The sequence below is a fragment of the Pieris napi genome, chromosome 1 (assembly GCF_905475465.1).
Source record: "Pieris napi chromosome 1, ilPieNapi1.2, whole genome shotgun sequence".
Taxonomy (NCBI): domain Eukaryota; kingdom Metazoa; phylum Arthropoda; class Insecta; order Lepidoptera; family Pieridae; genus Pieris; species Pieris napi.
The window spans coordinates 5295176-5309811 of record NC_062234.1 but is presented as its reverse complement, the minus strand read 5'-3'; the positions used below and the strand labels follow the sequence as shown (position 1 = coordinate 5309811).

Below are 14636 nucleotides of genomic sequence, written 5' to 3'. Positions count from 1 at the left end.
TAGTACTATAATACTCCTGTTTGTCTATAAGAGAAAAGGGAAATCGGTCGGAAACTACAGCATAGTATCTAAAAACGTAGTAATACTTAGTAGTATTTATAAACTTACTAATTGTACCTATATAATATTAATTTTGATCATTCCGGTTTATTCAGTAAAGCTTTGTACATCTCATACCCCTTGCCCTTGATTTACTCCATGAGTACTTATGTATAATTGTAAATATTACTTAACGACGAAAGAAGACCCTTTAATATTTGAATATCGAATCAAATCTTTTTCAACTTTGAGAATAAAAATATTATTTACGAGAAAATGAAATCGAATGCGTGACTTTTTTAATTAGTTTTACTAAATTTAATCTTATCTTGTGTGATCAAAAACACACGCTGTTATTGGACATACAAAGATAAATTTCGTCTTGGAAAGGGGAAACTATTACAAAAGAACAACTTTTATAGCCCGATACATCGAGATGAACTTGATATAGCGATTAAAAAGATCAAAATATTAATGTGACCAGTGTTTTCGTTTGTGTTTCATATTACATATATATGTGTATGTGTAAATATACATAAGTAGCAATATCACTTTATTTTTTTAAAAGTAAAAATATAGTATGTCTAGGGTATCATATTTACTTGTATTTTTTTTAATAATGGCTAATTTTGACTTAAACTGACTATGATAGTTAAATTGTCTAATCACAGACTTCAGAGCTGTTTAACACGGCCTAAATCGGCCTTCGGTAAATAAAAACCTTCAACAGTTTTACAAGCAAAGGCGTTCAAAGGGATTTCATCACAGCACCCCTATTTTCATTGTAAAGACCATTTATTCTTTACTCTCCATTGCAAAATCTTTGAATTCAATAAGGACACATTCATTGTTAGCCAACCCTCGTCAAAACAAGTTTTCTTTGATTTTGTCGCATAAAGGAAAATATAGGCTAAAATTGGCAAAGAATAAAATAGGTATGTTTTTATATTTTTAGAAAGGATCGATTCAATTTTGTTACAATGTCGATTTGTATCTGTACAACGGCTGATTTATGAAAAAGAGGATTTTTTAACATACTACACCAATGTATGGATAATTTTTATAGACAACATTTTTTATTGCAACTATCGTTTAAATAAGATCAAAAAGTTATTATAATATATATTAACTTAAACTTTTTTATTAACTTAAAAATGTTAAATATCCATCAGGAATACAGTCAGGAAATGCTGCTAGCCTTAAACACTGCTACAGGGACCAAATTTTTTTAAATTTGTTTAAATTTTATTTTTATTATTACCATGTACTGTACTGTATTATACAGCCATTAAAAATACCCGTTGCCCTCATTTTTTTCAACCTCTCAAATATTTTCGGTGAAAATTCCTTCGTTAAGATCCATTCGACAGAGTTCTACAATTTTTTTACCGCAAATAAAAAAAATATATTCAGTAAAAATGACTGTTCGAGGTTTGTGCATTTAATGAGACTGCCTTTGAGGCGACGTTATTTCGCGTAACAATTTCAATGTTTTGTAGAATATTTTTGCGGATTCGAGAAAAGTTCTATCTATGTTAATTCATTAAAATTGTCATCAAAATCTCTATATTATTATCGGAGATTATTATTATTTTTGTCGAATATGCTAACATAATATTACTCATAATATAAGCTATAATTTTTATAGTCCTTACAGACTACGATCAAGGAATAATCGCAGAAAAGTGTTTCAAGTTAGGATTTCGCACAATATAGTGCGAAATTTCAAATTAATTTACCTAGAATTGTGATAAATATCTTGTGTTCGAATTAGTATTAGGTACACGTAATAAAAACATGCGAATGGACCACAAGGGAGTATGACGAAGTTATTAATAGCATATCAATAACAAACTCAATGGATGCTTTACAGATTGACCTTGCTTCGCTATGAGGTAAAAACTGCTCTGTGGTGCGTTGCGCAAGGACTCAAGGGAGCAATGTTTCAATAGAATTAGCTTCGTGTCAAATGTGTATATAAATTAAGCTTAATTGTTTAGAAAATAAATCGTCCAGTGTCATTGTATTGTCAGAGAATTTACGTCTATACAAGCCCAATTTTTTTTTTCCACCAAGGAAAATCTGGTCAACTTAACATTTTTCTAACTTGGGCGGTAAAGATTTTCCAGCGTGAAAGCGGACCTGCTGAGGTTGTGAATAGTTTTTGTTCGAAAATGGGCTTAAAATATCTTCAGAATAGGTATGTAACACGCTCTACGGTTAGATTAACATATTTAAGTTTTATTTTATTTTCCGACATTTTCTTTACTAAAAACCTATTTATTATTTAGTTTTGTCTTTTATTGAGATAACTTTTACACATTTCTCATTCAACACCTTTTGTCTTCAGTCACCGTGACCACGCACGCGAAACATCGGAAAAAATTATAATAAAACATAAAATTCAATCTGTTAAAAAAGTGTTTTCTTTAAACCTATTAATTATATTTAAAAACGGTTGTATGTCATTATTTATTATCGTAATTATCGTTGATTTAGCACGATTGCTGTAAACCTGGTATAAACCTGGTGTAAATCAACGAAAGATTGACCCTGGTAACATATTATTTAGTTTATACTTATTATAACAAAAGACAAATTCAACCCGATATTGGATAGCTATGTGAACAAAACAACATTGTCAATTTGAAGGTACAATGTTTTCCTTTTTGTCCCTACAAAGGGTTTTGATGGACTTAAGTCGCTAAACGAGATATCGCTTCAATGGAGAGAGTGCTTTACAGAAGAATTTAATTTCGTGTTTTGCAGCTCGAATTTCTAACTAAAAAGCGAGCTATTGGCAGGATTGAATAAAGTGCAGCGAGTGAATTAAAATTACGCGCTGACACGGAAACTTTCACATATGAAAAGCAATGAAGTGCCGCGGGAAGTAGAAATTAATTTTAATTAATAAAATCTAAGTATGTTTCCTGAAACTAAGCTAGCGATTTTATAACTTTAATAAATATCGATAGTTTATCCTGGTACACAGTAAATTTCGTTAAGTCTGATGCCAAAGTTTCATAGCGAGATGTTTTTACACTCCAACGGCTATTCATTCTGAAGAAACGAACCATTATTTTATAAGTCCAAGCTATCCAATATATCTATTGTTAAATAATATCCTGTCGATACGACAATCGTTAAATGCATTTAACATACCTTATTTTTACAAATATTCTTTAGTACTTTTTTCATGTTTATTGCAAAATGTAATTATAACGCTTCAATTTGGTAGTTAGTTAGTTATATTTTTTATTGGCGTTCGTAAGTATTTATAATGCCTTGATGAATACATATTATTTTGATCTGATTTCGAATGATGTGTCGTAATTAGCGATCAAGCGATGCATAACCCTGAGGTCATGCCATCTCGGCTGTGCGTCAATAAATTCTTTCTCCTACGCAATTAACATTTAGGCTGAAGAAAAGTACCGTAAGGAGACAGCCTATTTTAGAACGAAGAATCGGAAACATATTGTGTCGACAGATACGTTAGACCTTGTAGACCGTGTGATGGATAATGTACCCTTCAACTCGATTTCACACACCAGCATTTATATACATAAAATAAAATATACTTTTTTCATCTAAAATAGGACTAAACCTAATGTTCGATTTAAAGATCTAATGTGAAACTTATTTGGTTGTAGTTGTGTGTGAAATACGTAAGTTGCGCGCAATGCAACACAATTTGTCTTTGTCTGTTACCGGTGTTTAATATTATTTTCAATAGAGGCATTTGTCTAGAAACGATTTTAGAAGTTTCTTAGTATTCCAAAACTATGTTCACTCTATGTGCAGAATTTACACTTTGCTAGTATGGTGAAGGAAAGAATCGTGTGGAAACTGGCTTCAATTAGACCCATAATCAAACCTGTGACAGGTGTAGGAATCTGATCGCCGTCTTGAGTATAGAGAAGAATAATTCATATAATATAATTAACTATATTATGCATGTGTTTGCCCATGATCCTTGGGGCCACACTTTTGCACTTCATATTTATTTATTTATGCTTTATTACCTTATACACAAACATACACATAACAAAAATACAAAAAAACATGTTACAAAAGTTATAAGGCAACGGGCGGCCTTATCGCTAACAAGCGATTTCTTCCAGGCAACCTTAATGTGGAACAATGAAAAAGAAACACCTACAGAGGGTAGAGTACAAGAATTGCTAAAATTATTAACAAAAAAAAACTCAAAATAACCCATACATACTACATAGTACATATGTGTTTTTTTTTAATTTTAAGTTGTATTTATATGCCAGTGTCACAGAAATTTCAACCAAATTGAGAATCAATTATTTCTGAAGTGGGTTCAAAGGGATTTACTTTTCTTAAAGTGCTTTTAAAACGTAGAATAAGAAGCACGTAGGTATGACATTATTATACCTATTAAGTACTGAAATATTCATGACATGTCTAACGTACGCAGAGATCTTCATAAAATTATGTACTCGTATATCTATATTAAATAATTGTATCTTGTTGCTTGAGTTACAGAGAATAGGACGGGAAAACACTTTTCATCTTACAACAACTAAGTAAAGTAACAAACTAAACCTAACTTTTCAGTTATTAGTAAATAACATAGATTCTAAATACTATTAGAATTATTTAACTGTTTAATAATAATAATTCAGATGCGCTACAATTTTATATCAAGCCTCAGATTGCATCTATTTTATTATATCTTCGAATTTTTATTTAAATAATAAAGCCCACACGATACAAGTTCTTGCAATAGTTCTTACTAGTTAAAACATATATTACAATAATAATGGTATAACACTAAAAAACTGCACAATTACGACGAGCCTCAACCAGTCGTTTGGGTCCAAAACTTCACAAGTTATATATTGCAAGTTATAAGTTATAGGCAAGTGGGTAATGATTAATCTCTGTGCCTGTCACATGTCGAATTTTATTGGGTTATATATGTCCCGCATGACACACCACATCTAATAAAAACACAATACGTATTCAATAACTCAGTTACATATTAGCCACTAAGTAGGGCGTTATTTAGGTTAAATAATAATTTTAATAAAAGTTAAAGTGGTTTATAAAGTTCGACATCGTATAAAGGGTAGAATGGAACGTTTCTCATTCATTCAACATTCTTTCTACAATTTAGTGACGTTTACAGCAAGCTGAAAGCTGATTTATGACCGTTTCGAGAGTAGCTCTATCACATATTGGAAGAATAAATAATCGACTAGAAAAAATCAAGACTAATAATTGTAACGAGTCATTCTAGACTTTTTGATTTTAAAACCCCGACTTTTGTGTACAGAAATTGGCTGAGAAATGTGAATATACCCGAAATAAAAAACGTTTACGCATTGGTATTGATTTCTAGCCCAATCACAGATAAGCCACTCGATCCGTCTTAACGTTTAACATCACAATAAAACGCGCTGTTGTTATCGTTTGGTTTTCGCTACAAAATAGATAATCTTAATATATATAAATTACGTGTCACGTTGTTTGTCCGCGATGGATTCCTAAACTACCGAACCGATATCAATCAAATTTCCACACCGTGTGTAGTTTGATCCAACTTAAAGGATAGGATAGCTTACATCTCAATTTATACCAGCAATATTATATTATTGCAAATATTTGTTTATTATTTGATACAATTCTAACAGATGGCGCTGTGTAGAAAGTGCCAACGTTTCACATAAGCTACAATTGAATGGCATAACCACCAAAAAAGCATGGTGGTCCCCATGACTGGTGTTCTCCGTTTCCCTTGAATAGGTTACTACCATGTACCTAATATAACTAAAAAATTAGCCACAGCAAAACGCTTGGCCGGTCTGCTAGTATACTATAAATTTAGTTGTCGATGCGAAGTGAAAGCTTTCACGTGAATATGACGCTGGTACAAATCTGTGGCACATGAACGCTTATTGGATTAGGGAGGCTATTAGTTCACCGACTGACCTAATATTTCTTCCTGACTTGGAAATGCTGGGCTAATCCAGTTTACTTCGCTACGTAAACTTTACTCAGGAAATCCTTTATTTACTTAACGTGAGTTATGGGATATTAAAACCAAGTTTAAACGATTACGTTTTAAAGATATATTGAATTTTTAAATCAACAACTTTTATAAGTGCATATGAAAAATTAGACCAGTGCAGATAGCCTTTAAAATAAATAAAAAGTGAAAAAAATTACAGTAGGATGAAACCCATTAGAAAAGCAGGGGAATATGATCAAAATGAAAGGAAAAATAAATTACGGTCGATCTGAGGTCGGGAAGGGGTAGGGGGGGGAGTTTTAAGGGTAAAAAACGGTTTATCTCGATTTCCGGCAAAACTACAAGTCCTATCGAAGAAAGTTAAATGGCAAAGTTGGAGGTAATAAAAAGATCTAAAACTTTTGTATTTACACATTTTTCACATAACCTCAAAATTTATGTGAAAAATTCAAAAAACCAAGTTTTTGGTTTTTTATTTTTATCTTTAACAAAAATATTTTTTTTTTAACGAAATTTGGTGACAACTTACCTTTCTATGTCCCAAATACACTGTAATTTATTTGATTAAAAATATTTATTTGTTCACCTTATTTTGAATTAATATCGAAAAAACACCCTAATTTTCAATCGAAAATTCTGACGTCAAAATTTCAGCTTTTTTCAAAAAGTTGATGTGCTTTCAGTTCGTTGAAATCTCTACTTTCCTATGGTAAAAATATATATATATATGCTACCATAGTAAATCTTCTCAGAAAACGCAAAAAATCGTATGCAGTAACGCCCAGACCTGTCATCCCCTTCCTTACTTCTCTATGAAATACGAAAATTTTAGCCCATCTAAAGGCTAAATTTTTTTTTTAGGTCACTCAGGTATATATAAGTAATCATAAAATAGTAATAAATAGGCATCTGATTATAATTTAAAGAAGATTCATAGAGAAGTAGGGAAGGGGATGACAGGTCTGGGCGTTACTGCTTACGATTTTTTGCGTTTTCTGAGATGATTTACTATGGTAATATATATATATTTTTTTACCATAGGAAAGTAGAGATTTCAACAAACTGAAAGCACACCAACATTTTGAAAAAAGCTGAAATTTTGACGTCAGAATTTTCGATTGAAAATTAGGGTGTTTTTTCGATATTAATTCAAAATAAGGTGAAAAAATAAATATTTTTAATCAAATAAATTACAGTATATTTGGGACATAATAAGGTAAGTTTTCACCAAATTTCGTTAAAAAAAAATTATTTTTGTTAAAGATAAAAATAAAAAACCAAAAACTTGGTTTTTTGAATTTTTCACATAAATTTTGAGGTTATGTGAAAAATGTGTGAATACAAAAGTTGTAGATCTTTTTATGACCTACAACTTTGCCATTTAGTTTTCTTCGATAGGACTTTTAGTTTTGCCGGAAATCGAGATAAACCGTTTTTTACCCTTAAACCTCCCCCCCCTACCCCTTCCCGACCTCAGATCGACCGTAATTTATTTTTCCTTTCATTTTGATCATATTCCCCTGCTTTTCTAATGGGTTTCATCCTACTGTAATTTTTTTAGGTTTCAAAAATTATCGGCACTGGTCTAAATATGTATTGAGTAGGTCAACACTAAGATTTAAGAATTGTATTGGCGCTGACTAACATTACACTCAGGCAAAATATTTTTTAATACTGTTTTTGTATTCATATTTCATATGTACGTATACAATGTCTTTGATAATATAAAGCTATGTTTATAATATGGGAAATAAACATCTAAAGTGTGAAGTATCTAGTAATAAAATTAGGATCTTATCCTTGTATTTATGAGGTATAATTTATGTAAGTTTATTTAATTGATTTGTTCTAGAATCATGCAATACAAATTTTCTTGTTGCTTGCGCAATTGCATACTTAATAAACTCGATAATAATATATTAAAATAAATTTCATATTGGTTGAATTAAATTCTGTTAATTAGTATTCATTTACAGGCTTCTTTGATGGCATTTTATTTTATTTGAATATACAAACAAAATGAAAAATATAAATTTGAATCTAGCACATGACAGTTAATAAAGCCACGAGCGATATTCGAAGCCTATACAAGCTTCGTAGTGAAAGAGTATGCAATTCGAATATGAACTTTAACATAGCTACAAGCTTAATAGAGATTTAAGAAATTATTTTACGTTGCTATGGCAACGAAACATATATTTACTAACTGACGCAGCGTACTGTTTCTGTGTTGGATTTTTGCATGAGTCACTGTTATATAGTTATGTTTTATAATCAACAGATCTACCCTAATGAATAGAATAAAAAAAATTACCAGACATGACCACGATAATATTAAACTTCTAAACCGTTATTCTGACTTACCGTATGCACAGTATTAATATCAGAAATTAAATTTTAACTACAAACCTAAAGAATTTCTTATACGTAAAATTAAATCGAAAATGTATAAATTTTAATAAATAACGAAGAATTCAGTAAATACACATAAATAGAAACACATGAACTCTCTGTACACATTGTTAACATATTCGGAAATCCCAGCATAAAATAGAGTATGGACGTGGAATTGCGTCAATACATACACCGAATGTTTGCCAATATTAAACATTGTTTACGCTATAACTATGCTATGGAAAATTCGTCATTTTAAGAGCCTTCGACGGAGGAACTAACTTATGCTTTACATACTACTCGTGGTATGTCAAATAATCATAGGTTTAAGCCATCCAACGTTTACATTATACCTAAAAAAAAACTTTCTTCTACACAGTTCTTCACTTCATATTTGGTTAATATATATATTATTTATTGTTCTTCTGGCTTTACCAGTGCTTACAAATAATTTGGTAGTGACAAGCCACGAAGACCTTGATTTGAAATAACGCCACATAAAGACCCGCGCTGTGAGATGACACACGTTGCTATTAGTTCAATTTTCAAGTTAAGCTTAATCAGTATATATTTTTTAATTTTATGTGTGAACGATGAAGAAATTTCATGTGAGTACTACATACGTAACTTCCTTCATCCTCACAACTTCTAGTATATAGACGATTTGATGAGATATTACCGAAGGATAAACTTTACTTGTTAATAAAACTTGAAGCGATGGGATCGAGAAACCTCTTATATTATTTTGAAAAGGTTGGGTTTCATATGTATTAAAGGTTTTTAGTTAGAAGCGTTATTCAAACTTTATTGGTCTTAGACTACTTTGATGCAAATAACTATTATGGATCGAAAAATGGATTCTTCTGACTACATCAAAATCAATTTCACATTTTTATAAAACAAGTATGACGGCTCATTGGTCTAGTGGTTAGTACCCCTGACTGCGAATCCATGGGTGCCGGGTTCGATCCCCGGCTGAGACAAACATCGATGTGATGGGCATTTGGTGTTGTGCTTAGGTCTTGGGTGTTTAAATATGTATTTATATCTGTATCTATAATATGTATGTATATCCGTTGCCTAGTACCCATAACACAAGCTTCACCAGCTTAGCATGGGACTAGGCCAATTGGGGGCCATCCATAAAGTACGTCACACGTTAATGGGGAGGGAGGGTATCACTGAAGTGTGACATCGTGTGACAAGGGGCATGGGGGGGTCAATACTTTTGTGACGTCACATGTTAAAATTTTAAATACTAAAACGCAAATTTTGGATGTGATTTAAAAATTTTAAAAATTTACGAACTTGATCTATATTTATTAATAATTTAGCATTCTCGCTATGCGATAATCTCTCATGCAACGTCATTTAACTTCTAGAGCGACGTTGTAATGCAAGTGAGACACTCAAATTCACGAGAATTTTGAATGGTAAGAATTTCAAGATAAATTTAAAAAATGTGTGACGTCACATCAGGACGGGGGGGTTATAAAAATGTGACAACCTGTGACAAGGACGGGGGGAGGGGTTCAAAAGTCCTAAAATTCGTGTGACGTACTTTATGGATGGCCCCTTGGTGTGAATTGTCAAAAAAAAAAACATTAAAAAATTACTTACCTGAATCGGGAAGCAGTTTTCCCTTCAGTTCCATGTCACTCTCGGCTGATGTAGCACCATAGTTCTTATAGTTCTTTCCCGAAGGCTCATCATGTTTGGTCACTTTGAAGCGTTCAGACATTTTCACTGAATGCACTTTTCACTGATATTTATCCTATAAAAATGTATGATGTTTACGACTGAAGTTTAAAGATATTTCTTAGTGGTTATTTTTTTGGTGAAAGATGTTGACTTTAAAAGATTTTTCCTTACTATAAACACCACCAGAAACACCTTTATTTATACAGTTTTCTTTAAAATATATTTTTTTTAACTATCACATAAATAATAGGTAATATCAACCTAAGGATCACAATTTTTTTTGGATAGAATTATGTAATGCTAACATTTTTAAAAACAAAAATGTTAAGTCTTGATTAAGGCTGTTAAATCGTAATGTTCAAATGTCGTGGCTAAACCTAGTCGTTTTCAGTTCCAACTAGAAAATGCGATGTCATTTACTGAAATGCTCCATCTAACTAAATTGCACCCCAATGCATAGAAATTACCTGCCATAATTCCCTTTTTAATGTAACATTTTCCGCGTTTTAATCATGAAACTTAACTTCTACCTCACTGTGTTTCAATGCCTATTACATACATGTACCTACTCTCCGATAAGAGGGCCTGCTCCAGCAACCTCGCTACTCTCAACCAGGAATTTAATCTGTAATTAGCGTTTACGAACTTGCACTCTATGGTCCAAGCGTCCCTAGTATCTATGTTATAATTAAAACACGTATCAGCTTGTCACATCGCAATAAAATAGAATTAATAAATTAATTATATGCGTGACACAACAGTAGCCACTTGTATTTTTACATAATAATTAGCAATTCAAATGACACGGGATTAAAAGAGTAAGTACTGAGCAGTTAAATAAGTTGAAAAAATTATTCTAAAATAATATGGCATATTAACTAAATTGTGTAGTTTCGATTTAATAGATAACATCTTCTCTAATCTATTTTATTGGAGCTATCTATCTAGCTTAAGTGCAGCCGTCACGGTCGCTCTCAGGTTTACTAAGTGGATAGGCAGATTTTCAGTTATGTTATTAGATAATAATGTTCTTTTTCCTGAATTTATACAAATTTAATATTTTTTTTTTAAAGTATACAAGCTTCAATACTATAATATCTGCCGGCGACTCGAATTGGAAGATCTATCTGTAAATTTTGTTTCGCGAATGTTATTCAAATAGTAGATATTCGTGTAGTATATTAACCATAGTATATAAAGATATCGACAACAGTCTAGAATTTATGTAGTTTTTCTTTGTTTAGTTGACCATAAGGATTAGCAAAACAATTGATAAACAAAAAATAACAAGACGTCAGAATAAACATGTCACCGAAATTTCTCATAGAGTAGGTATAATTGTCGTTATTTTGCGTGTAACTACCACAAAGTAAGACATAAACCATTATTACCAAAGTTTTAAGAATTACAAAACGATCTAAAAATAAACCTTTTGTTTTTAAACAGCATTAAATACTATTAATAAATCGGTGATGATCGGCCGATACTGAAACAATCCAGTACATGAGATAATGAGTCGCAATTGATTTGTATTGATATCGACAAATTGGCTTGCCTGTAAACTACTGCGACCGCTTTCAATGTAACAAGTACAAGAGCTGTATGAAAACTACGTGAAAAGTTAATTGATTTTATTATTTTAATTTCAATTATCAAAAAAGTACGCAGTAATTGATCATGATTATACAAGCTATATTTTTCCAAACAATCTATATTTTTAATTACTTAGATAAATTACTAAAACTAAAAAATCCACTGCGTTAGAAAGAGAAACGCGATTTATATCAAATTGCAATGTAGGAAGTATCTACTTAAGGGCATTTAACAATTATTATTTTATATTAACACATCCGATCCCTTATGGAATAAAGCAAGTAATAACTATTCATAGCCCCTCTTAGAACTCATATATTATAATAGTTTACCTACTAATCATTTATTTTCCACAGAATGGGATTCGTTTTATTTATAGAAAACCCATGACCCAACTTTGTTCTCAGCGATTTCTTAATTTTTTACAAGTATGTATCTATAAATGAAACTTTTTTAAGGTACTCGAAAAATATTTTTTTATTCTCGGTTCTCAGGTCGTTGGGTCAACGGATCGCAATATCCCATAAAATTAAATATCTTAATGCAATTACTTCGTTACCAACGCTAATTGGCTTAATAGTAAATCTTTTTATGTGAATTTTACAAAGAAATTTCATTTAAACCCTTGTGTAGGATCATAAATGAATTTGTATTTGATGCAATAAAATTCTATCAAGGTCTTCAAAACAAATAACGTACTCTACTTTTTACAAAGTGATACAGGGAAATTATTAATTTTTCAATGTCAAGTTTAGTTATGTTAACTTGCAACACCCTATTTTATGCATGTGTATGAAAAATTGATAGAATTCATTACCGATTAAAAAAATGTGCCTATCTAAGGAACAATATTATGTATTATATAAGATAAATTTTAGTTTGTCAACGAAAACCCATAAACAACGTCGATTTTTTTTAATTTACACAAATATTTTTGGACAATAGATACCAAGACCAGACCGACCAACCTTAAAAGCGTGATTCCCAGTAAAAAAATATTCGAATACTAAGTGCATTTCGAAAAAAGATGATTGATTGTTACAATGTTGTAATTTTAAAAATTGTATAAAAATTCCTTTTTTAAAACTACCAATTACATACATTTATTTTTATTTTTAGGATCCCTTTATCTATATGCAAAAAAAGATGTTGTATTTTTAAGACTTAATAATTGTTTTGTACTTATTTTTAACAAAGTTATGCAAAAGTACCTTTAAAATTGTATTAAACATAAATGTATGTGTCATAAGCACAAATAAAAGACAATGCCCGTACGATATTAAAAATAGATCAATCCTTATTGAATTAAATATCTGAACGGATATACTTATTTATTGTCTAATATCTTATGTCATCTTAAGCTTCATATTCGTTATAGTGAAAAATTTAAACACAACGATAACAACTGATAACCATACCAAGTATGTAGAAGTATTAAGTGACAATTTTTCATACATAGTTTGATTATTTTACGCGGGAACATATTACATGTATTTAAGTTATTACTAATAAAATTGTTAATATTTATAAAGTAATGAATATAATAATATTTAAGGTTTTGACCAGTAAATTTCATATAGTAATTGCTTGTTAGATTGCACATATTGACTAAGCATTTGCGTTATTTATACTTTACTATGATATCTCACTAATAGGATACAGCTACTTCCAATGAATATTAAATAATACGTTATGTATATATTACATTTAACTACTTTAAATTGTATTTTTATTACACATACAGATTTTTTTTATATTTTTAAATTTGTGGTGTGATTTATTATTAGATTTTATAAGGGCTGTAAAGTATTAATATTCACTGGTTATTTTATTTTTTTGTAAATTGTAACGTCATTCATAATAAACATCTGATATAAATATACAAGTGCATTGATATTATGCATGTTGTCACCTTGATAACTGCTATCTTAAAACCACTACGAAAGTATTTCTAAATGCAAACTAAGATAATCTTTTTATCGCAACTGGTACTCGTCGGACCTTGAACAACATGAAATTTGAGCGACCATGGAATAAAAATTTACATAATACAATGAAAAAATATAGTTATCAATGCACATACGTCACCATACGCCGTAAAAAGTTCAACAAACTTAACCTTAAAAATTATTTAAACAATCATTGTCGACGAACGAACCGTTGCGATGGCATGTATTAGAATGTTTTGATAAACATCACTGGGGTGTTCCGTTCACAATTGTAATTATTATTTATTTATTTTCAGTTATAAATACGCGAGAACTGGGCGTCGGTTAGCAGAAAGGACGCGTGCGACGCACGAATGTTAGACCACATCTGTGTGTCGCGCAGTCACTCTGCGCAGTTAAACGAAACACCGCGACTCTACTTGTGCGACTTGCATCGTCTGCATATACCTGAAACAGCTGCGGTTTCATGATTGTTTTACACATGATTATTTTTATTAAACGCAACCGAGGATCATAATATGGCCGAGAACTTTATCTCTTCTTATGTTTGCGTAATAAAGGATTTTATGTTGCAGTTATAACAGAATACCGCACTCTGATATTAAAATATAATTTGATGAATTTTACTGGTTTAATCAGAACACCACAATTTTGATTTCGCTGCTATACTGACGTTTTGTTTAGAGTTTGGACTGATTAAATCAATCAGTTAAGAACTAAGTTACATTTTCTTTTATAAGTGTTATACTCGCGTTGTTAAAACCTTAAATATTAATGGAATTAAATACAGTATTTTATGGTAAATAATTATTAAAAGAAATTAATATATTTTTCTGCTACTTAATAATATATTATTGTAATGATACGAAATTTGTTAAATTTTAGTAATATCTATTGGGTAAACGTTTTAAGTATAGTTAGTATTCAAATTTTTGTTACAATAAACCTTGCTTACA

At 30.7% G+C, this 14636-nt stretch overlaps 1 protein-coding gene across 5 annotated transcripts in view; it reads right to left on the bottom strand.

Moving 5' to 3' along the window:
* The window catches only part of LOC125052500 (solute carrier family 12 member 4), a 178655-nt gene extending 164597 nt beyond the window's left edge, over positions 1-14058 (bottom strand). For 2 of the 5 annotated variants that reach the window (XM_047653392.1, XM_047653440.1), the window contains exons 1-2: positions 13815-14058; positions 10058-10211 (exon numbers count right to left, since the gene is read on the bottom strand). In XM_047653392.1, the coding sequence (XP_047509348.1) occupies positions 10058-10178 (121 nt within the window). In that variant the 5' untranslated portion in view covers positions 10179-10211; positions 13815-14058. The remainder of the gene's footprint in view (positions 1-10057; positions 10212-13814) is intronic. The other 3 variants (XM_047653406.1, XM_047653400.1, XM_047653448.1) reach the window with 3 other exon arrangements.
* Positions 14059-14636: the final 578 nt, after the last annotated feature.